The 24,751-nt window shown below is 36.3% G+C and overlaps 1 protein-coding gene across 2 annotated transcripts; it reads left to right on the top strand.

Annotated features, from left to right (window-relative positions):
- Positions 1–1,227: 1,227 nt before the first annotated feature.
- smad10a (SMAD family member 10a) lies at positions 1,228–19,767 on the top strand. Of its 2 annotated transcripts, none has more exons than XM_084424149.1 (12): positions 1,228–1,556; positions 3,932–4,177; positions 8,892–9,066; positions 9,272–9,295; positions 9,883–10,101; positions 10,200–10,406; positions 10,970–11,065; positions 11,180–11,233; positions 12,624–12,807; positions 15,166–15,334; positions 16,347–16,485; positions 19,031–19,767. In XM_084424149.1, the coding sequence occupies exons 2-12, from the start codon at positions 3,941–3,943 to the stop codon at positions 19,240–19,242; spliced, it is 1,716 nt and encodes a 571-aa protein (XP_084280275.1). In that variant the 5' UTR covers positions 1,228–1,556; positions 3,932–3,940; the 3' UTR covers positions 19,243–19,767. The 2 variants fall into 2 exon arrangements, with proteins under 2 accessions (XP_084280275.1, XP_084280274.1); XM_084424148.1 differs by having other exon boundaries at positions 1,233–1,556; positions 3,937–4,177.
- The last annotated feature ends 4,984 nt before the right edge of the window (positions 19,768–24,751 follow it).

The raw sequence follows: 24,751 nt of genomic DNA, 5'->3' as shown, positions 1-24,751 counted from the left end.
ATAATTGTGAGATGTAACCTTGCAATTGAGAGATAAAAAAAGTCAAACTTGTGAGATAAAGTCACAATTTGGGTGAACTATCCCTTTAAAAAAAAGAAAACAATTTAAACATTTAAAAAATTGACTAATAGAGCCTTCAGTAGACTAAATACTATTCATTGATGTTGATTTAATTATTAATTTAATTATTATAATAATACATTTGAGTGTCATAATTACATGTAGATTGAGGTTGCAAATCACAGACCAAGCCAATAGAAGTGTTTAGAAATTCCCCAGGATCCATAGCATTGCATTGCATTATAATTGAATCAGCAGTAAAATCTTAGGTATGCACATGTCTTACGTTAATAGTGGATGCTTTGTAAGAGGATATAAGAAAGGGCAGATGAAGGTGACCTTTTGTTTTAGCTAAAAGGGAGAGGGTTAGGAAAAGATTTCAGGACAGGTGAAAGGTCAAGGGAGGGAATCTATCAAGGAGGAAGTTGAAATTACACGAGGGGCCTCCTAAAAGTCGCTTTGTTGATGAGAGATTAAACACAGATTGCTGGAAATCATGTAAAACGAAAGAGTAAAGGCCATTTGGAGATCTGTTTATACTTGATGGTGACTGCATAGGCAAACTAGACTTAAAGATAACTGCATGCTACTGTATGTTGTTCCTGAAAAATATAGCTTTTTGTGTCTAAAAGTAGTGAAAACGCTGGATCATCTGACCACCATCTGAAGTGTCTTCACACATATTTATAATATTAATTTTCACAGTATAAATTTAGTCTTTATAGTCTATATGAAAATATATAACTGCCTTTTAAGTTTTAGAATGGGGGGGCCCTTGGACCAGGATGATCTAGGTGCCCGTGGCATCGAACCCCCCCCAATATAAGTCTTCTTATTTTATTTCTTTGTTTTATAATCATACAACGTTTTGTTTATTTCCAGGTTTAAATGAACGAAATCAGGGATTTTCAATGTGGTCTCAAATCATTGGGCCCCATTGCATATATTTTAGTCCTTTATTAAAGCTGACTAAAGAATATGATACAAGTTTTCTAATGCCTATTACATGCGCCACTGGGGAGCTAGTCTAAAAGTAGCCATCGCTGGCTGTTGTAAATTTCAATCATCGATGGAAACTGAGCAGGGATGAATGGGGCGGGGTGAGTTGATATGGGGCGGAGTAATCTCAGCGGCGCCACCTTAAAAAAACAGTCGCGCCGATATGTCAATCCAGACGCGACCCAGACAGACCTCGGCCCGGGGGCCCAGCCGTGAGAGCCGCGCCGTGATTGGATGAGCGCCGCCGTCCTTTTGAGACTCGGCCTCCCATTGGTTTGAGTCGGACGAGACGCTCACGCGCACAATGTCTACCCGCTTTTGTTATTGTAGCGACGAGCGCGAGGAGAGCGGCAGGATGCGCGGACGGAGACAGCGAGCCTGATAGTCCGGTATCGACTCATATTAGATGTTGGAGGGGGAAGGGGACGCGGATTTCTACCTCTCCGTCCTTGTTCAGAAGACTGCTTTTTGCAATTCTCTAACAATACGACCGATGTGTGAGTATTTTTTTTGTACATGAATGTGCTTATTTATTAATTTTTAAACGCACGCTGCACCATTCGAGACCTTATTGGAAACTGATCAGGACTGTCGATTTGGCGATACATTTGCCTCGTTTAAAATATATTACGTCAAAGGTGTGCCTTCTCGTGTCGTAATAATTCATCTCTGCCCTTGTCTGAGCTTTGAAATATCTCGTTACTGTGTAGCATTTGAATACTGTCGCGAGCCACTGACATATGATGTCCACCTTCTCACTGCAAGTTCACGACCAAGAGTCTGTTCCTTCAGCAGTTCACCTTGATTTTATTGATCCGAATTCCGACTTGTTAGTTGGAATGCACAAACGGGTTGCATGTCATCTCAACTGTGCTCATATCCAACGGGAGCTCGTGAAATGTTTAGACGGCGGACTCGATGACGTCATGTGACCAAATATGGCTTCTGCGCCGCTGCATTTGTTTGCCCGCAGAGCAGGCAACAGTTTGGCTTTAACTTTGAATGACATTTTTATGAATACTAACTGTTATTCTACAGTAAGGGGGGGGGGGGGGGGGGGTGTCTTGGCTAAGGTTTTGTATAGTTTAAGCATTAGGGCTCTGTTCATCGCCTTAAGAATTAGGCCTGCTATCATTGTTATTTCACGTAATACAGATATTTTTGCATGTTAAATCTGTTGATCAGAGTCAGTATCTTATGATGGGATCATAAACCTTGGGGTTTCATCATACTATAACTGATATAAAGCAAGGACTGGGTCTGAATGTCCTCTAATCAGGCCGCCATGCATGCTTTACTCAAGCACACTGTACCATATATGATGAAATAAGAGAGTAATACACCCAGATACGAAGAAAGGAATAATGCATGACTGTGTCAGTCAAGACTAAGTAGAAACCGTTTCTCAAATATTACAGTGTATGAAATCTGTTACTTCATCTAAGAGTATTGTAGATTGTGTCCTAATGTAAAGTTGTTCCTCTGGCGCTCATGCCTCAAGGGCCACTTGCGCAGACATGGAGAGCATCACTGAGTCTGATAATAAGGGTCTCAGAGAAGCTCCCCCATATTAGAGTTGATGATGCTCAGAGATCTGAAGTGCCAGGATCCGTCAGCGCTCCACCAGCTTTCAATTACTGCACTCCAGAAATCGTACACTTTTGCACTTGCAACATCTCATGCTAAGATCACAGGGGTTTTAGCAGCTCCATGAAGTTCTGCTACTTATGTACAAAATACGAATTTAAATTAATCTTACTTAAGTCGCTTATGGCATATGCATAAAGTGTTTTTGGATATTAAAACGCTTTTTCCTATCCCAGTTTATTGTGCAAAGAGAATTTAAGTAAGCTATTTGTTGGTTGGATGGCTCCCCGCTGTAAATGCTGTTGCTTTTTGGCGCTTTCAAACATTGCCTGCTATTTTTGGACTTGCATACTAATCTACTACTACTCATACTATTTCTGCTGTATACAGTATGTATACTGTGCAAAGTATGCACTTTTTCTTTATGTATACATGAAGCAAATAACCTATTACGTTGTCAAACATGTGCAGTAATATGACAAAGCACACTGCATTATGGAGTACTGTATCACAGTCCAATACACTCGACTTGGCCTTCCATAACAAATTATCTCTTTTTTGATCAGACTGCTAAAAGTAAAGACATTTTACATAATGTAATTTAAAATACAAAATTACAGAGCCCTAATTACATGACACGGGGGGGGGGGGGGGGGGGGGGCAAGATTGAACTAAAACGAGGGAAAAAATGAGTAAAACTTGGCCACAATTTAACATAATGAAAACAAGGAAACAAATACAGTATAGTACGATTTAATTAAAACGAGGGAACACATTTGTACAAGGAGGCCATGTTTTAACTAAAATGAGGGAACAAATTGTTACAACGTGACCACTGTTTACTTAAAACGAGGGAACGAATGTGTACGAGGTCGCCACAGTTTAACCAAATGAAAAAGAGGGGGGAACAAATTCATAATTTGTGGCCATGTTCTTGGCTCTGTATAAAATAACCTAATAATCTATTTCCAAGATAAAAAAGTCACTTACATGCAAGGCAATGATCATTTAACATCAATTTTATCTATTGCTTGACAGGTTTACTGTGGTGCAATTCCCACTGTTTCGAAATCTATATTCAGCAAATAGTTGGCAGTATAACGTGTATACTATACGTTTATTATATATATATTACAAGGGATTTATAATGGATGTATATTATAAGGCATTGTACCGCTGATTTCCATGAAGAATTACTGCTGTACTGACTGTGTGTTAGCATACTTCATGCAGTGTGTAAGAGTATTGTGTATTGATGCTGCTGTTCTGTTTTCCCATCTGTCAGAGCAGCAGGATGTCCGTGAACCCTCCCAACAGTAATGACGCCTGCCTCAGTATCGTGCACAGTCTCATGTGCCACCGGCAAGGCGGCGAAAACGAAGGCTTCGCCAAGCGTGCCATCGAGAGCCTGGTCAAGAAACTGAAGGAGAAGAAGGATGAGCTGGACTCCCTCATCACCGCCATCACCACCAACGGAGTCCACCCCAGCAAGTGCGTGACCATCCAGAGGACGCTGGACGGACGCCTACAGGTGAACCGCAGTTACAGTAATTGACGTTGAACCATTAACATTTGCTTTAATGCTCTTAGAAGTGAATTACAGGAATCCCTCCAAATGTTAATGCTGAATGAACTGAACGGATGAGTCATTTCTTCATTTGGCAGATTTTCTTCTTGTCTGCTTTACTTGGCGTTAGATAGGTTTTTCAGACATGGACGTATAGCTGTTTAGGTTGTCATTCTGTCATTGTGTTTGTTTGGACCTGACACAGTGGTTAAGGTGTTTTTAGAGTTTCATGGAACCTGTTCAGTCAGCATGTGTATTTGTCACATGGCAAAAAACTAGCAATAGACTAATACATTTCCCAAGCTGATTATTTGGTATATAACCAAATAACCTTGCCCTCTTCCCTGCTTGTTTCCGCTTGTGTCCGTTCCGAGTGCTGTCAATGAATAATGCACACTTTTTGTTTTAGAAAAAAAAAAGTGAGTAAATATAACATAATAATAAATAAACATCCCATACACACCCAAATGGTTTCAACCTTTCAAGAAATACAGTATTTCATGGAGATCAACATTTCGGTCAAGCTTCCTTTGTTTCATTAATTCTTAACAGTTTTCTAACAATCTATGGCAAATTGTTTCGCATTTGAGTAAATATTAAAATTCTAATTTGGCATTAAATTGTATAACACTAACATCCAAAAGTTTATATGATGAAAAATACAGTGAAAACATTAATATTGTGAAATACAATTTCCTTTTCTATTTGAATAGAATTTCGTGACAAAGCTGAATTTTCATTATCATACCTCCAGTCTTCAGAGTCACATGATCCTCCAGAAATCATTCTAATATGCTGATTTGCTGCTCAAGAGACTTAAAAAAAAAAATTGTTTTATCAATGTTGAAAACAGTTATTCTACTTAATATTTTTGTGGAAACCAAGATACATTTCTTTCAGGATTATTTGATGAATAGAAAGTCCAAAAAAACTGTGTTTATTTGAAATAGAAATCTATAAATGTAACATTATAAATGTCTTTACTGTCACTTTTGATCAATTTAATGCATCAAAGTATTAATTTCTTTCAAAAGCATCTAACCAACCCTGAATTTTTGAATGGTAGTGTATGTTGGTATTATATTGGTCATCAGCAACACACAGAACTTCACAGAACCACACACAGAACTTATTTTTTTTAAAAGACGGCACAGAAAATGCGAGAAAGTTTGTAGATTCTGTCTAAGATTCATCGTCGGTCCTGCTCTCTAGATATCGTTTTTTGGCATCGGCCGTTTAAAAAACCCATATCGGTCAACCACTGTATAAACTCTTCCCTCTGCCTAGAAAAACGTTCAACATTGTTCACACAATTGTGTTCCCCCTAATCTATTTGTGAATCCTGCCATAAATAAAGCTAGACAATGTAAATAATCAAAGCATTGTCCATTGAATAAACTTGTGATTGGGTGTTGCTTTGAGGCCCAACGCTAATCAAATCCACACCACCCACATGTGAACATACGGCTTTCATATGGGAGACTGATGCGGTCGAAGCTTCAACAATTCTAATAGCTTCCTGCCTGTAGCGTCAGTGTCCATGGATACTAGATGATTGACAGCAGCTACAAAGAGAGACATTCATCACAAGGCCTTTTTACTGTAAACCTCAACAACCTCAAAGTTAAAGTGGTGGTTTATATGGAGTAAGGACGATGTCTGCGCAGTTTCCCCACCCTTTCGTATGGGCAGATTTAGAGGGAGGGGTGGAGGAGAGGTTGTGAAGGTTGTTTTGTCTAAAACACAGGAAAGGGGCCGGGTTAACTTAAGGCCGTCTATTTTTTCCTCTGTGTAGAAGGGCTGCTGGTTGATAGTACGTTCTATTCTTTACACACAAGATGTGATGATATCTAGGCAACACAAGGGAAGAAACTGTGTATGTGCAGTAATGGAGAACCTGATGCAATAAAACCGAACTACTGAGCGAGACGTAATGTGTTACCTTTTTTGACCTTGCCAGAGACAGTGGGCCTCATTTATAAACTGTCCTACATGCGTGTGATGCAGAGAACGAACTTGTGCACACAAAAAAACGTGCGTACGTCTTTCTTCCAGATGTGAAATTTATAAATCGCAAATGATCTTGAAATTGTGCGCAGCTGAATGGTTTCAGATCTCCGCCTTGTAAACACCGCCTAATTGATGTCATTAACACATAAAAGAGCACCAGTCAAAGTCAAAATCCTTTTCTTGAGAATGGCAAATACCTGCAGTACTCCGACTCTTTGCCTCAAGGAAAAGTGCATGCGTCTGCTTAGACCCTGGCGTGTCGCTAAGCACTATTTCATGTCTAAGACCGTTTTTATAAATATGAACGTTTGCATGGATTTTAGCGTAAACACACTCTAAGATCAAATGTGTGCATGTGTTTTATAAATGAGGCCCAGTGAGAGCAAAAAAGAGAGACATTCATTTACAAATAGCTGTACTATGTGCTAAACCACATGCAAAGTCCTTGATTATAATTTTAGTGTGTTTGATATTACATTTAAAGGAAATATAATATATTTTAAATGTACTAAATTAAAACTTAATATTAAAAAAATGTGTGATTACAAGTATATTTAAATCCATGACATAAGTTTCATTAGAAATTACATTAATATAAATTTTTGTTTACCATAAATGCTTGTCAGTACATTCGGCGGTACACTTTAACCATGTTTCAAAGACAATAGAAGTAATTCTGCAATTGCATATAAAGATGTACTTAAGTCCTACTTCAGTTAAGTAAAGTTCAGTTAAACGCATTCAACATATATTTATGTATTTATTAGGACTGTAATACATTTTCTTGCAATTAACTTGCAATTAAGTGTCTTAAAAACATTACATTCAGTTCACACTTAAGTATATTCTTTTAAACTTCATCATTTCCGTAATAAGTACTATTTTTATTTTAAAAGTATGCTAAAGTCTACTTTTTTGCAAGGGGCTGTTGAAACAATAAAAGTCATGTTTTACACTGATTTGACCACATTAAGGTCTCTTTCTCATATGTTCCTATTGTTTGACATTGATATTTATCAAGATATTTCATACCATTAATGGGGAATGAATGAAATGCATTCCACATGTTTGTTCCACAAAGAATGAATGTAACCATGACTTTTATTAACTTTACTTAAACTTAGATTTTCCGCCCGATACATAGCTATCAATGTTGTTTTATCACCCAGCCCAACGTTAAGGGGATTTTAGGTACTCTGTAAAGCATCATGCCTAACAACATCCTATAACCGCAGTAAAATCACTAACATAAGAATGTGTTCACCAATGTTTGTCAGATGTGTTTCAATAAGTAGGTTTTCTAAACACAAATTATAGTAATTAATAACTTCAATGTTTTTCTGGAGTTCTGTTGTGTAAAGGAGGTCCACCTGGACCTCAGCAGCTCTCTTGTCCCCTCTGGGGTTTGAACCCTGGCCCTGTTGGTTACCAGCCCCACCACATTTCTGTCTTTGTTTCAGGCCGTCTTCAGTCCTAAATGGCACTGACAGCTGGATTTATCCCTCTCCTCAGCTCTAGTATCATGCTGCTAGCGCATAACTGTAGTGTCATGCCTTTAGTGTTAATCTACAACGGATTATCATATCACACACACGTCCTCCCTGCTGTTCTACTACACTAAACAAGCACAGGCAGCTGTGATGCGGACTCAAAACTCAACACATGACCTGAGGCTCACTGCGTTTTCAGGATCATGTGATGCTCTTTTGTCATACTACTGCATACCTGTCAAATAGCTGCTATGGTAAAACGTTTTGGTCATGTTGCTGTGTCCTTAGCAGAAAAATGACTGGCAGTGGCTTCACAATAGGTCATGTGATCCAATGTTCAGTACCTGATCTCGGTTTCAGTCTCTCTGGCCATTCAATAGACATAAGGGCCAAAAATAAAATTTAAAACAATGCTTATGCTAAGGAGTATGAGGAATAGCCAAACCTGCATTATATAAATTGCAACTGTAATTTCAAAATCACATGTATTTCACACAGTTTGAATATGCTACTGAACCAAATATACGCTGAAACATGCTATAATGTGTATTCAATACTTGAGGTTAAAAATGCATAAATCTGACATTAAAATTAAATGCGCTAAACCAGAGTTGTTATTGTTGACTAGAACTAAAAAATAAACAAAAATGAGAAATGTTAACTGAAATAAATACATTTAATTTAAATGACTAAATTACTACAACTGACATAAAAATGAATTAAAGCTATATAGAAAAATCTACTAATTACTAATAACAAAATTTTCTGAACTGAAAATACTGAAATAAAATAAATACTATAATAATGCTGTACTGATCAGAATTGAGTAATTTTTATTATTACTAGTGTTGCTAAAGCATTTTTTTATAATTATGAAATGTATCAAAATAATCAAATTAAACCAAATCATGATCCGATTTCAGATATCATTATATATCGCTGCATAATTTAATCAATAGTTTAGAAAATGAACTGAATTGAATTGTGTCAGTGTCAGTCAATTATATTATAATAATGATTGGAACATTTTAAAGTTTAACATTTTCTCATGACTGGTTAATATCTATGTTGTTAATTGTGCAGTATAAGAGATTGTGCTGTTTTCCTTTAGTATTATTACACTATGTTGTATTCCTCATGAACATTTCTTTTACTCTTCTTAATTTTTTTTTCTGCAGGTTGCTGGTCGTAAAGGTTTCCCTCATGTAATCTACGCACGGTTGTGGCGCTGGCCCGACCTTCACAAGAATGAGCTCAAGCATGTGAAATTCTGCCAGTACGCATTTGACCTCAAATACGATAATGTCTGTGTCAACCCTTACCATTATGAGAGAGTGGTGTCACCAGGCATCGGTGAGTCTGCTATCCTTTTATTCATCACCATGAACAAAGACATTACTGAGCTGTGTGCAGCACATTCTGTGTCTCGAAACTACAGTGTTATGCTTTTTTTTTTTTGCTTTTTTTTTTTATCAGTGCAGAAAAACGTTGTTTGGTCAATTTGCAATATGATTTTCTCTTTTGTTTTCTCTTTTTTTTTTTTTTTGCTCTTCTCAAGTTGGTCTCAGTCTTCAAAACACGGGTAAGTTACACACATTTGTCTGCTCATATTTGTCACTTTTTTTATTTGAAATAGTTTTTTTTTTGTAACAATATAAACATCTTTTAAATGTTATTTGATAGATAATAGATATTTACATTGTTACAAAAAATACTGTTTAAAATAATTTCTTGTTCTTTTGAACTTTCTATTTATCAAAGAATCCTGAAAAAATGTATCGTGGTTTCCACCAAATCAACATATTAAAATAATTTCTGGAGGATCATGTGACACTGTTGAAACTTCAGTTTTGCTATCACAGGAATAAATAATATTTTCAAATATAATAAAATTGAAAAATTATATTAATATTTCACTATATTTTTACTGTATTTTTGATCAAATAAATGCAGTTTGGCGAGCATAAGAGGCTTCTTTGCAAAAACATTAAAACATCTCACTGACCCCTTTTTTTAACAGTATACATATGTGATTTAATTGAGATTTACAACATTATGCTTAAATAAACAGTGAAAAAATGAATGAGTGAATCAGTGAATGAATCAGTGAATTGTTAAATGAACCGATTCAGTAAAAAGAGCATAATTTGTCCTCTGGCTGGCGTCTAGGTCCCACTGGCAGACTGATAAAGGAAGAGTACAGCCACGACTGCATTCAGATGGACGTTCCCTCATGCCTGCCTCCCCAGCAGGACCACCAGGGGGTGATGAAACTCCCCCCTCCGGACCACTACGGCCAGCCACTGCCTCCTCTACAGCTGCCTTCAGAACCCACCCGCGCACCCCCACCGGTCACCCTTTACTCTAATATGCCCCTCTCCCCCACTGGTAAGTGCTGACCTTTGGCCATAGAGGACTCTGGGAGGTTAAATTGTGCAGTTGTAATAGCGTCGTTGTGTCATCTTCCAAACTCTAATGTCTTTCAGCTTCAGGCTCTATGATGCCGATGCAGGGAGGTCATGGTGAAGGCTTACTACAGATTGCATCTCCTCAGGGTCAAGTCATGACCCCTACACCTCCCCCCTCTACCCCCACACATGGACCCCCACAGACCCCCGTCCCACCCCAGCCTCCACCAAACCAGAACGGCTACAACGGCTCCAAACACTCCCAGACACAAAGCTCCTTTCACAGTAAATTACACTTCTCATAACCAGTCACAATGTCAAATGATAAATCCTGTTTATTTTAATGTGAGTTTTTCATCAGTTTTATATACTATTATAGTATTAGTCATATATTAAATCAGCTTTTTATTATTATTTTTTATTATTTTTTGTAGTTTAAGTTTTAGTAGTTATGAGCTTTTGTCATGTGTATTGTTTTTTTTTTATATTTCTATTTCATTTTAATTTATTTTGTTCATTTTTGTAATTTCAACGTATTAATTTCACCTAACGTTTATATTTTATATAAAAGAGTTATTTCAGCTTTATTTTAATCAATGAAAATTTGTAATAGTTTTAGTATTATTAACAACTTGACAAAATTTCTGTTTTTGTAGTCCTGCCCACAGTGAAATCTCATTGGTCCAAATCCCACAAAGCTGTATATTAACCTTCATTCAATATATTCTAATTGGCTGTGGTTTTGGAATGTTGCTTGGTATTTTCTTTTTCGGTGTAGACAGATAAAATACTTGTCGCATTTTCACTGCTTCATATACAAAACATTTTTAATCTCTATATTGCTGCAGCAACCTGGACAGGCAGCAGCACAGCCTCCTATACTCCTGTAGGACCCCAGCAAAATGGCCGTGGCCACCAACCTCCTCTCCACCACCCACACTACTGTACGTTTGCCTTAAACATTACTACGAACACTTCACTTAAATATGCATGTATGCAAATATACCATTATTTTATATATAACTAATTTAATCCATTATAATATCTTCCTCTATCAGGGTCTCAACATCACAGTACAGCATCTTTCCCTCCTCCAGTCTCCAACCATCCAGGTTTCTACTTTATATAATCTCAAAGTTTTGCTTGAAAGAAATTAATACATCGATTCAGCAAGGATGCATTAAATTGATCAAAAGTAACAGTAAAGACATTTATATTTTACAAAAGATTTCTGTTTCAAATAAAAGCTATTCATCTGAGAATCCTGAAATGAATCACAGTTTCCACAGAAATATTAAGCAGCACAGCTGTTTTCAACATTAAAGGGATACTCCACTTTTTTTGGAAATAGACTCATTTTACAACTCCCCCAGAGTTAAACAGTTGAGTTTTACCGTTTTCGAATCCATTCAGCCGATCTCCGGGTCTGGCGGTACCACTTTTAGCATAGCTTAGCATAGATCATTGAATCGGACAAGACCATTAGCATCTCTCTCAAAAAAATGACCAAAGAGTTTTGATATTTTTCCTATTTAAAACTTGACTCTTCTGTAGTTACATCGTGTACTAGGAACGACAGAAAATGAAAAGTTGTGATTTTCTAGGCTGATATGGCTAGGAACTATACTCTCATTCCTGCGTAATAATCAAGGAACTTTGCTGCCGTACCATGAGTGCAGCAGGCGTAATGATATGACGCAGCGCCTGAAAATATTCCCCAGCTCAGTAACTTCCAACGTGACCGGGACTAAGTTTGTCTAACCTATTAGACCTATTTTCAGGCGCTGCGTCATATCATTACGCCTGCTGGACTCATGGTACGGCAGCAACGTTTCTTGATTATTACGCAGGAATGAGAGTATAGTTCCTAGCCATATCAGCCTAGAAAATTGCAGCTTTTCATTTTCCGTCGGTCTTAGTACACGATGTAACTACAGAAGAGTCAAGTTTTAAATAGGAAAAATATCGAAACTCTTTGTTCATTTTTTTGAGAGAGATGCTAATGGTCTTGTCCAGTTCAATTCATTATGCTAAGCTATGCTAAAAGTGGTACTGCCAGACCCGGAGATCGGCTGAATGGATTCGAAAACGGTAAAACTCAACTGTTTAACTCTGGGGGAGTTGTAAAATGAGCCTATTTCCAAAAAAAGTGGAGTATCCCTTTAATAATAAGAAATGTTTCTTGAGCAGCAAATCTGCATATAAGAATGAGTTCTGAAGGATCATGTAACACTCAGCTGAAAATTCAGCTTTGCATCACAGGAATAAATTACATTTTAAAAGATATTACAATAGAAAACAGTTCTTTTAAATTGTAATAATATTTCACAATTTTACTGTTTTACTATATTTTGATCAAATAAATGCAGCTTTGGTTAGCATAAGTGACTTTTTTCAAAAGCATTAAAACATCTCTCTGAGCCCAAACTTTTGAATGGTTTGTACACTTTAATTTCTATTTATGCTCTCAGACTTACAGTTCAATATGCGATGCATCAACAGGTCCTGAGTTTTGGTGCTCCATCTCGTACTTTGAGATGGACGTGCAGGTTGGAGAGATGTTTAAAGTGCTGTCCAGCTGTCCGGTGGTGACGATTGACGGGTATGTGGACCCCTCAGGAGGTGACCGCTTCTGCCTGGGTCAGCTTAGTAATGTGCACCGCACCGACGCCAGTGAGCGGGCCAGGTATGTGTGCCGCAATCCAACAACTGTTCCAGTGAAAAAATATCTTAGTGTGGTTGTCAGAGCTGGGTGATATACTGAATATTTATGATTTGTGCAGTATTATTTTGTTGCAGATATAAAACCTGCATTGTGAATATTACAATTTTAATGTGCTTTTTATTTAGCTATAAAGTTTTCTAAAGACCAGTGCCAGTAGATTAGTTCCATATTTCTTCTTTTATCACAACTTTAGTGTGTGAAAGTGCTAATGGCATTAAAATAAAGAAGGTAATTACTGGTGTTAGTATATACAGACAGTTGCCGGCTATTAAAGAAAGCCATTTTTGGACGAGAAGGAGACATGCGCTGCATCCTGATTTGGCATGCTGTTTGAGTAGGTACTAGAGGGCTGCATTGGGATTGGGATCTTAGTGGAGACGGGGCTCATTTGCATATTCATGGCTCGGCGTATACTAAATGAAGCAAGGGTGTAGTTACTAGCTATTTTACAAGCTATTCAATCTATTTTAAGCCGTGAATAAATACTGTTCACAGGAAAAAACTTTTAAATATGCCATTTTGGTGATCAAAGGTGAGTTTTAAGGGATACAATTATTGACTACAGGGGGACTTTAAATATATATTTAGGCTCCACTAGATGGGATGTTTTGTTTTAATAAAAAGCTGGCTGAATGTGTTTGTCGTGCTACCGTGCTAGCATTACTTTACCTTGTGGTCAGTGTAATTAAACGCAATTTCTGTCATTTGAATGTTTAGCATAGCCCTAATGTTGGTGTAATTTTTTTCACAATTTCTACAAGCTGTATCAGAATGTTTGAGGGTGCGGGCGGGAGTGGAACGCACACGTTGCGGGAGTAGGCGGTAATGGTCAGAAATTCAGCAGGAGCGGGATTAAGAAAACAGTCCTGTGCAGGGCTCTAGTAGGTACTACATTTGAATTTGAATTTACTTCGCGACCATTAAGAAACTATGTTCTATATAGTATGAATGTGGGTACTAGTATGAATGAAATCAGGATGTACTTCATCTGCTATGTTACTGTCATGTGACCTACTAGCGTCAGTTACATCACTTCACTGCCATTCATCAATCCCCTCCAGTGACCTCACGGGATAGTAAAGTGTCCATTAAGTGCACACTTCAGAATCTCGCCAGAAGTAGTAAGTCATCCGGGGACTTTTTGTTTACTGTTTTCGAATACTATTCATTCTGATACTTTATACTCTGTCGGCGTACTGTTTTTCACATACTATGTAGTAGCGAAGTATTCGATTTCGGGCACAGCGACAATTAATAGTTAAATTAAAAGTTAGTTGTCAAGGCAATTTTTCTAAATATTTCCAATATTTTCATTTAAGTTAAATTTTTTCATGTAATATTTATATTTAATATGATTTCAGCTTTATTTCAATTTTTTTTTTTAACAGTTTCATTTTTACTTAATGACAAAACTGCTTAAATTAAGTTATTGTTTACTGAAACTATTAAAAATAATTGTAGTTAATTGAAATAAAGTTGAATTAAAATTAAATATAAATATTAGATGAAAAGGTTAAACATTTTTGAAATGTTGCTTTGGCAACTAACTGAAATAAATAAGTTATTGAAATAAGTACTAAAGTACTAAAATTTCAAAAAACTAATCAAAATGACAAAAGCACATATAAAAAATATTACAATTTAAAAAGCTTAAATCTTTTTTTAAATAAAAGTTTAACCATGATATGAACCTGATTGTAAGTCGCTTTGGATAAAAGCGTCTGCTAAATGACTAAATGTAAATGTAAATGTAAATGAACCTTAATTAGAAAATGATGTGCATGTAAACATGATATTGTCTATGGTGGTTAATCTACTTGGCAGCAATGGCCAAGGTTGATATTTTGGTAGGTATGTTTGTTTGTTTTTTTGCTGTAAATATTGCCATAAAACTCTTAATATCGTCAAAAGGCTGACAAATATTTAGCTATACTGTCCAGACCAAATGGCTATATATATATGTATATATATATATGTATATGTATATGTGTGTGTGTGTGTGTGAGTCTTTGTTTTGTGTATAGATGAATTTCACAGGTTTGATGTTTACCTTAACACGCTCTTGCAAAATCTGCTTACTGTGCCAGAATGACACTGTGATGAACAATAATAAACAAACAGATTATTCTAGGACAACAATCTGGAAATAACTGGTTTTAACAACCTGACAAAATAGAATGCAAGCATGTCAACAAAGGCACATCTGGTTTTGGTTATGACACTCGGTGGCATGTGTTCAATTGTGTTATGTAACTATTTGATGTTTGATTTGATGTTACAGTCATTGATTCTGCAGCTGTCTTCTCATCCTGTCTGCAGGTTGCACATAGGTAAAGGCGTGCAGCTAGAGTGTCGTGGAGAAGGCGACGTATGGATGCGCTGCATGAGCGATCACGCCGTCTTTGTGCAGAGTTACTACCTGGACAGAGAAGCAGGCCGAGCGCCAGGAGATGCGGTGCACAAAATCTACCCAGGGGCCTACATAAAGGTAAAAGCTTCGAACCCACAAATACTGCGGACGTCACAAAAGCTTAAAGGGGGGGTCATCCTCATATTTTATAAATTATTTACGGGCGGAAATAGTGCAACGTAATGATTAGAATTGACTTTTTGTAAAAAAAAAAAACTAGATTGTGGGCGGTTAGGAATTTATTCGATTTATTTTTATCTCTAAAAAGTATAATTTGTTTTACAATTAAAAAAGCGTGTTTATTTTATTGTGACATGTAGCTATATGTTAATTAAAAAAAACAATAATTCAAAATAATAAATAAATAACTTTTCAAATTTAACTACACAAATTTAACTTATATATTGCTTATTTAATTTTTTCATTTGATAAAAAACAAGCAACTTGTTTAAATATATCTGTCAATTTGAAAAGTTTATTTTATTGTTACACAACTACATTTTATATACAAAAAGCTGTATTTCAAAAAATTAAATAAGCATCTTGTCTAAATATATCTATGTTAGTTTGAAAAGCGATTCATTTACATTTTTGAATTATGTTTTTTGTTGTTAAATTGTAGTTAATGTAACAAGAAAATAAACAACAAGCATATAATTAAAAATGTAAATAAATCACTTCAAATTGATAAATAAATGGATAAATTTAGACAAGTTGCTTTAATTTTTGAAATGCCTCTTTTGTGCTGCAGTGTTCAATATTTTCATTGTATATAATTGTATTAAAATTACATGACGTTATTATTATTATTATTATTATTATTAAATTCTAGATCAAGGAAAAGTCCCCATAATATGACCCCTTTAATGCCAGGCTCGACGGGCAGTAAATACCTTTGTACACTTGAGAGCTCTGTGTGTATTTTTGCTTCCTGTCACATTAGATTTGCTTGATCCAGAGCTTCACTTTTTTTCAAAACTGTCTAAATGACTTCTCATCAGCCATTGTTTTAGGACACGGCAGTGAGGTCTGTGTGCTTCAATGCTGTGCTGAAAGCAGAAAGAGTTATTGTGTTGTTTTGTTCCTGCAGGTCTTTGACCTCAGGCAGTGCCACAGGCAGATGCAGCAACAGGCGGCCACGGCTCAGGCCGCAGCAGCAGCGCAGGCCGCAGCGGTTGCAGGGAATATTCCAGGACCAGGAAGTGTTGGTGGAATCGCGCCTGCAGTCAGTGAGTGTCCGCCTCATTCACTGCAAACCCGTGAGGTCAAAATGAGATGTCTGTTAGCTTTGAGGTCATCAGGTAAGGGATAATGTACATCCAGCTGGTTGTTATCGCAAAATAAACCCTGACAGGGTGATCAGGTCCCTGCAATTTATTTTGCAGTAACGACTGACTTGGATGTACATTATCCCTCTTATTACACAGACACTTGCCACATAAGGTTGAAATATTTTATTAGCACATTAAATGAAAAGCTTCTGCTCAGAAAAACAGTTCCTAGCTGCAGCTTTGAGCCTAGAGGAACAAACAAGTTAAAACAAGATGAACATTTGTGGGATAATGTACAGTCATATTACTTAGTACACAGCTTTTCACCACATAAATAATGACTGGGTCATGAAATATTGATTTGAGAAGAAACCGTTTTAAAATCGTACCTCTTTATTATATTATAATACCATAGTAGGCCTAATATTTGAGGCCTACCATTAATACTGAAGTCCTATTATTTTACAGTTAGTACAGTCTATTACTGATACGCAAGATGCACCAGCTGCATTTGAATGAAATGAGAGGGAGAGTGTAATACGAGAGACATGAAAGAATCACCGGCCTCAAATAACTGGATGACCGTCATTATACAGCGATGCTTTTGTATTGACCACGGCAGAAATTGTCTTGTTATCCACCTTATTTTTTAATGCAGAACTAAGCTAATTTCTGTGAATGTGCGATGCTTCCGATTCATTAGCCGCTATAGGGAAATAACGAGAAGAATAACAAAGTGCAGTAAATGGTAAAACTGTTTGCGCTACAAAACAGCATGTTTATAATTAAACCACTACATAAAAATAATACTAAGAAATACCAGTTTGCAATATCAAGCAGCATAAAAATCTTTTTTGTACATCTAAAAATAACTGGAAGCGGATGATACCGGAAGCCAGACACATTAAGTTTACAAATGGCCGCTCCGGCTCTTACCTAAAAAATAAGGTGTATGGGAGATGAGAGGGGGGATGTACCTCTTACCATTGGAGAAAGCGTAACGGCTAACTTGGATCATGTGAGGCACCTCAGCCTATTGTGTAATGGCAGTGACGTCAGTGAGTCAGTTACAGTTTATGTTAATCAGTTTCTGGTGGGTTATTAGCGTGTTGGTCTTGTGAATAAATGTTCTATATTTGGTGTTATATAGCTAGTAAACATACAGTAGGATTGCATTGTTTGTGGAATGTGCTTTACTGCGGGAAAAAAGAGCGTGAATATCTCTTATTAGCTGCAAAGTAGTCACTGCAGGGCGCATAAAACTACATTTAAGAGTACACTAAACTCTAACTTAATTGTAATTTAATACATATTTATTTTGTTACACATGTATTTTTACCTTCATTCATTAAAAAGCATATTAGACACAGCAGTCGTAAATCATTGCAGTTGTTGTAATAGTTATAAAAGTCATTACAATTCAAGTCTTATCATAACTGGTAAAACCTGAAAGCCAAAGAAAGAAAAGTTAGTATTTTTAACTTTCTTTAAACAATATATCACTCAATATTACTATTAAATGCTATGGTAATGCCGTAAATGAGTCTTACCTGTAGCGACATTCCCTTCTCTGCCTTCTCTTATAAAATAACCTTTTTATCATTGTAAAATCTACATATTGCTCCCAACAAAAGTATTGTTTAGCGTAAAACATGTTGAAGACTAGCGGACAGGCAGTCGATTCATTAAATGATAAGCTATTTCCTCACAAAAGCGTTTCATTCAGTGTAGTGAAGCTTTTTCTCCATTGACATCCATAAAAAAACGGCCTCTGCTTTCCTTCCCTGCGTACTGCAACAGCGTTAGCATGAGCCGTTAAGCTTTTGTGGATAAAGGTTGCAGGCTTGCCTTCTAGTGGCTTTGGACCACGGTCATTTTCAGGGAATAACTGACCTCAGAATGTTGTGACGGACCAGCTAGAATCTAGCATTTCAGAGAGCAGAAATAAACTAAGACAAGCCTCCAAGGTTAGCAAAAAAAAAAAAAAACACCGCAGCAATACATGGGAAAGCAGGCTGTTTTTTTTTTAATGGGTGTCAATGGAGGAGAGGCTTCTGTATATACTGCTTTTGTGAGGAAATAGTTCATCACTTAATGAATCGACAGCCTGTCGGCTAATCTTTAACATGTTGGTCATTAAACATTTGTTTTGGATTGATCTATTTTAAGAGTTTACTATGAAAAAATTGCTGTTTTATAAGAGAAGAAATTCAATGAGGTCAAAGCTGTAATGTGATTGGTTATCAAGTCACAAGTGATCCAAGTTGGCCATTACGCTTTCTTCAACGGTAGAGCCGCAGACCATCGTATTTCCCAATAATAAGACCTTCTCTGTAATAAATGCATCTAACTTTCAACAGGAAATAAGTCAACATAGGATAGAAAACCGCTTTTAATGTGGGTATTATTTGATAACCTAATTCCTTTATAGATAAAGTTTTTGTAGAATCAGTGCAAATTCAAAAAATGAGTGGTTGGTGAATTTACAAATGTTTATTTCCAGGCCTCTCAGCAGCAGCAGGGATTGGTGTGGATGACCTCAGGAGGCTGTGCATCCTGCGCCTGAGCTTCGTGAAGGGCTGGGGGCCTGATTACCCCCGGCAGAGCATCAAGCACACCCCCTGCTGGGTGGAGGTGCATTTGCACCGGGCACTGCAGCTACTGGATGAGGTGCTGCACACTATGCCACTGGCAGACCCTGGACCAGCTAACTGAGAGGGAACAATACACAGAAAACACTCACAACACAGATACTGGACTCACTACAGTAAGCGTGCAAGCCACATTACGCGCTACAGTGTGGTTTTTATCAGTCATTAGAATCCCAATGAAAACAACACAGAAATTCACTACTCTAAAATTCATGTTTTTGAAAGATATTTCAGTGCATTTTATTGTTCTATAGTGAAATGTTGCATTTCTTTTCGGGTGAATCTCACAAAAACATGTCTAGGTCATATTTCATTCAAATGAAAAAAAAAAAAAGAATTCCTTAAAGGGTTAATTTTTATTTATTTCTGTCATTAATTACTTACCCTTATGTCGTTCCAAACCCCTAAGACCTTTGTTCATTTTCGGAACACAAATGAAATCCGAGAGCTTTCTGAACAAGCCATAGGCAGCAATGTCATTGCAACTTTTAAGGCCCAGAAAGGTAATAAAGACATCGTTAAAATAGTCCATGTGACTACAGTGGTTCAACCTTAATGTTATGAAGCGACGAGAATACTTAATGTGTGCAAAAAAACAAACAAAAACTACTTTATTCAACAAGTTCTTCTCATCTGCGTCAGTCTTCTATGCTGTTTATGTTGTAAATACAGTGCAGCGCTTCCAGGTTCTACGTCAGAACGCCGGCTCAGTATTTAAGACGAATGTCTTACGGGTTTGGAACAACATGAGGTTTTGGGTGAACTAACCCTATACAGAGAATTTTTATTATTATTGTGACATTATTTTTAATTAATTAAGCATTTTCCCCAAAATGTACATTATTGAAATGTTTCCAGATGTTTTATTTTTGAGTTTATGCAATGATGATTCTGATGAGAGTACTGCATATTTTTTCTTAAAAAAAACTGTGATGCAGTGATTCTGTTTTATTAAAATCATCATAAAGGCAGTCCAACATATACTACAATGATGTACAAATACTTAATTTAAATATATATACGTATATATATATAAAAAAGTCCTCCTCAGTATTTTGTTCCAATCACCTGCAATTAGCACAGTTTTTCAGCCAGGAGATATAACTAATTAGTGAAATCAGCTGGGTGAGTTCATGGGTGGAATAAACATATGGCAGGACTTTTACTTTCTGACCCCTGGACTTTACACCTCTGAAAATAAGTTACTTTCACTTTATACAAACATATTTTTCTATTACTTTCTCTTGACTTTATGGTGAAATATGATCTGAACATGTTCTTGATGGGATTTGTGAGATTTATCCATTCAAATTAGATGTATATACCTTAGCGCTACAGGTCTACTAATGAATGCAAGTTTACACAGGGTTGATTAAGTTCAGGGAAATAGCTTTATTGTTCATATGCCTTTCTAGCTTTGCACATCATGCAGTTATACTAAGAATATTAGAGCCTAATAGTTTTGCAATACTGGTATAAAATGCTTACAATCTGTCCTTGCAAGAAATTCATTTATGGGTCAGTGTCTGAACATAAAACAAAGCACGAAAAACTGCCGTTTTTGCAATGGCCTTGGTTCCGGAAGTATTTTTCCATTCACTTACTCCATAAAGAGTTCTGATCCTTGAACCAAACCAAATAGCTACAAGATGGAACATTACAAAAAAAACAAATGGATTGTGAATTTAAATCAGCTTGCATACTATATATTTGAAGTTTGTTCTAAAATATTTGTTCAAATATTCAAAAATGAGAGTGCAGCAAGATTGACTCGAATCTTTGTGAAGAAAATGAATGGTATTTTTACTTGAGGAACATTGTGTTGTGCTCTATTAGACTCTGGTATCACACACACAACACAACACAACACAACACAACACAAGTGAGGAAGAGACTGTTCAATCTCCAACCAAGTTTATTGCATAAAAACTCAGAATATCTTGAGATCCACGGGTTTGGTAGCACTAAATGCCTCAGAGCAAATGTATATCGCTATGTTGGCGCTGGTCACTTCAGGAACCGTGCGAAAGGACCAGCTGATGTAGATGCAAACCTGCCTCTGGGAAACAAACTGTACCAGACAGATAACAGGACAAACTGTCAAAACAAAACGCTCCTCATCTCTGTGCTTGTGCTGTGTTCCTCTACATGTGGACCTCAACTCAGCTATTACGCGGCTTACTATCCAGGCATCTTATTAGTTAGACTTGCAATAGCCTTCCAGCTCCTTTATTTTCATACCAAAAAAAAAACAAGAAAAAACAAAAAAAAAAACAAGCCTGAATTGTTCAGCTTTAAAATGGTGGTATTAGTATTGTGACGCAGTTCGGTGTTTGTAACCAAATCATTTGCCATGTGGTGTAACTCACCAAAGCCAGAATACCTCATGATAATCAAGCATGAACCCAGTGGATTTTTCTTTATGCCAAAACGTGTCTGGAATCTTCTACTTTCCGGACGTCATGCTCACCTCATACTTTAACCAAACCAAAACAAGGCGTGTCTTGAACCGAATGTAGAGCCTTGATGCACCGACTGACCGATTTCAAACAACGGGTTTTTGCCAACACCAGTTGCTCAGCTTTAGCATTTATCTCGCCCAGCAACTCTCGTCTCGATTGGGAGCGAAATTCAGTCAGTCATCCCCATACCACTATAACCTTTTGCAAACGGGTAGAACATCGAAACTTCGAGCATTCAATATTATTGTTTTGCTACCTTCCCAAATTGAAATGTCTATATTTTACTGTACACTTACAGGAAATTATGCATTTATTGAAAGACCCCTTTTATTGGTTTATTTAGTATGTGCATCCAATACAAATGCAAATCTAATAATAAAAGTGGAACCTCATTGTAGGATGTTAAAGTCAACATGAAATGAAAGAAATGTAATTCTCTTACACAAGTATTGCGTTTCTCCGAGAAAGTTTGTGTTCACTCACAAAAGCACTGAAGTATAGTTTTTCCTCCAACATCGTATTATTTCCATCACAAAAGTTTTGTGAGCGAATGCCAAAGCATTTGAAATATAATTTTTATTATATTTTACCATAACCATGTCTCTTTAGGGGCTCTGTAGGTTTTACTGTATTTTTGATCCAATAAATGCAGTGTTGGTGACCATAAGAGACTTTTGCAACCCCCACTTATTACAGTATTACAGTATTTGGCTGGGAAATATGTTACGTCACAGAAGAAAATGGGTTGCGAATGCAATTTCATGTTGACTTTAATCAGATCCTCACTATTTTTAGTGCTTGACAAGTGTTAGCTGTGGTTAATGACAACTTAAGAGAAACGATTTAGTAGAGGATTGTATGATGTTCTGCGTTCCCAGTAAAGTAATAATCTTTGTGCCTTTCCCTTCGTGCTCCTTTGTTCGTAGATAGATTTTGAAATAACTAAAAAGCCCATCCCAGTTATTCTCACATTGATTATAAACTTAGCAAACCTTCTATTGGTCTGAAATATTCCAGTAGGTTTAAGCAATGAATTACGTCAGGGATGTTTTAGTCGTCTTACAGTCATAGTGTTTTTTCGGGTTTCGTTTTGACCCTATATGACGTTTGTAAATTGGGCGATGCAAAAGATGCAAATTCTACATCTGCAGGATTGATCACATCGGCTCAGGTCACGTTGAGAATTATGAACCTTTCGGGAAATTTATTGTAAAGCATAATGCCTTGTTTTCTTTCTTTTTCTTGAACGTCAGTTGCTATAAAACACATTAGATGTCAGGTACACTCATTGTTTTTCGATGAGTGCCTTTGTGCTGTATTTCAATGGATACGTGTTCCATATACATACACTGCAGATTAAAGGCTGAGTACAGTAAAGCTGTAGTTTTAATGCAAATTTCAAAGGGGACTTTGGAATGTACGCAATCAGTGTTGACTTATCTTTAAACCGGTATGCTATCTTGAGGTCATTTTGGGTGAAATAGATTTAAGCTCTCGCATTACACATCCGATTAACATGATGACATATTTGTTGTATTTAAAGATAGAAACATTTATAAAAATAGACTTAGACAAGTATCTAAATGTCATTAGCAATTTCAGTGCATAGCTTGATTAGAATTACAGGTATGATTCAAAGCATTTTGTTGGTTTGAAGAATTTGCCAAAAAATATCACCAGTGTTGGGTATGTTACTCTAAAAATGAATTAAGCTACTAATTACATCTTCAACAGTGTAATTAGATTACTGTACTAATTACTCTCCCCCCCCCCCCCCCCAAAAAAAATATCGTATAACTAATTACTTTTTACTAATTACTTTCTAAATCCCATATCAACCTCAACCAGTTGAACAAAGCAAGGACAGACATGAAACATCTCTTTTAAATAAATATAAAAGTGCATAAATTATTCTTGAACTGACTGAAATATTTAAAGAGAGGTTACATTTTAACATCAGATGTTACATTTTATTTATATATAGAATTGTTACATAGTCTATATAGTATTTAATGCAATTACATCAGAAGTAACTAATTAAATTACAGAAAAATGAAGAGTAATCATTACTTTACTTTTTAAAGGGAAAAAGTAATTCAATTACAGTAATTAATTACACTGTGAAAAGTTATCCGTTGACTTAACTTAAAAAAAAAAAAAAAAAGTAAGGAAATTCATTGCCTTCATTATTACGTTTATAACCTTAATGCGTAATTGAAAAAATTAAGTTCACGTAACTTAATTTTTTTCAATTAAGCATGAAGTGTATTTACTTAATCATTTGAAGGCAACGGGTTTCCTCACTTTAAGTGAGTCAACTGATCACGTTTTACAGTGTGCTAATGCGTTACCCAACACTGAATATCACATGGTCCTCAGTCATTGGATGGTTATTTTGCCTTAAAAACAGAAAATATGTTACAATTGACCCCAAAGGTCATCGTGACATATATGTGCAGTTACTATTGTCATTGAAGAGTAACTTCAATTTACTTCTCTTTCATTAGCTACTGTGTTCTGGTCTGTAATTTTAGATTTTCTTTCACTGTATCAAAGGTTTAGTCCAAATGATGGCTTTTTTTCCCCCCTCAAAAATATGTGGCCTAGTCCCTTGTAACACTTTAACTTCTAGAATTTGTGTGTTTTCACTGATGGGCATACTGTATTGTGTAAGGTTACTACATGATGAAGCCAACATGTATGTCAGTAACATGACAATCACCCAACTGGAAGTCAATCAACAGCATTCCATATATGAAACTTATTTCTTACAAGTATTTATCAGTATGTTATCCAGTGTGAATATATTTGAATTGACTATTTTATTGATATTGTCATTTCAATTATTGTTGTTATTATAATTATTCTATTGTTAAAGGACATTCTGCTCCTGTATGTTGACTGTACACCAAAGTAAAAAAAAAGAAAATCGTTTTGATACATAAATGTTTTGAGTTGTATTTTTTTTGTGACGTAGTGAAATTATGCCTATACAGAGTCTGCAGTTATATCATCAAGGTTATGAAGTCATGGAAAACTGGAAATATCAGACGATTTTAAATAGTGCTTTACGGCCCTTGAAATAATAGAATCTTGAGTCATGTAATTCTA

The sequence above is a fragment of the Rutilus rutilus genome (genome assembly GCF_951802725.1).
Source record: "Rutilus rutilus genome assembly, chromosome: 11".
NCBI lineage: Eukaryota > Metazoa > Chordata > Actinopteri > Cypriniformes > Leuciscidae > Rutilus > Rutilus rutilus.
The sequence above is the reverse complement of the archived record's forward strand: the minus strand, read 5'-3'. Positions and strand labels throughout refer to the sequence as shown.

What these genes read in the sequence shown, in the direction of transcription:
- smad10a (XM_084424149.1), top strand. Translation starts at nt 3,941, where the DNA reads ATGTCCGTGAACCCTCCCAACAGTAATGACGCCTGCCTCAGTATCGTG. An exon ending in TCTCCACCACCCACACTACT is followed by an intron (nt 11,066 to 11,179) that starts GTACGTTTGCCT and finishes TTCCTCTATCAG; the next exon opens with GGTCTCAACATCACAGTACA. An exon ending in TGGAATCGCGCCTGCAGTCA is followed by an intron (nt 16,486 to 19,030) that starts GTGAGTGTCCGC and finishes GTTTATTTCCAG; the next exon opens with GCCTCTCAGCAGCAGCAGGG.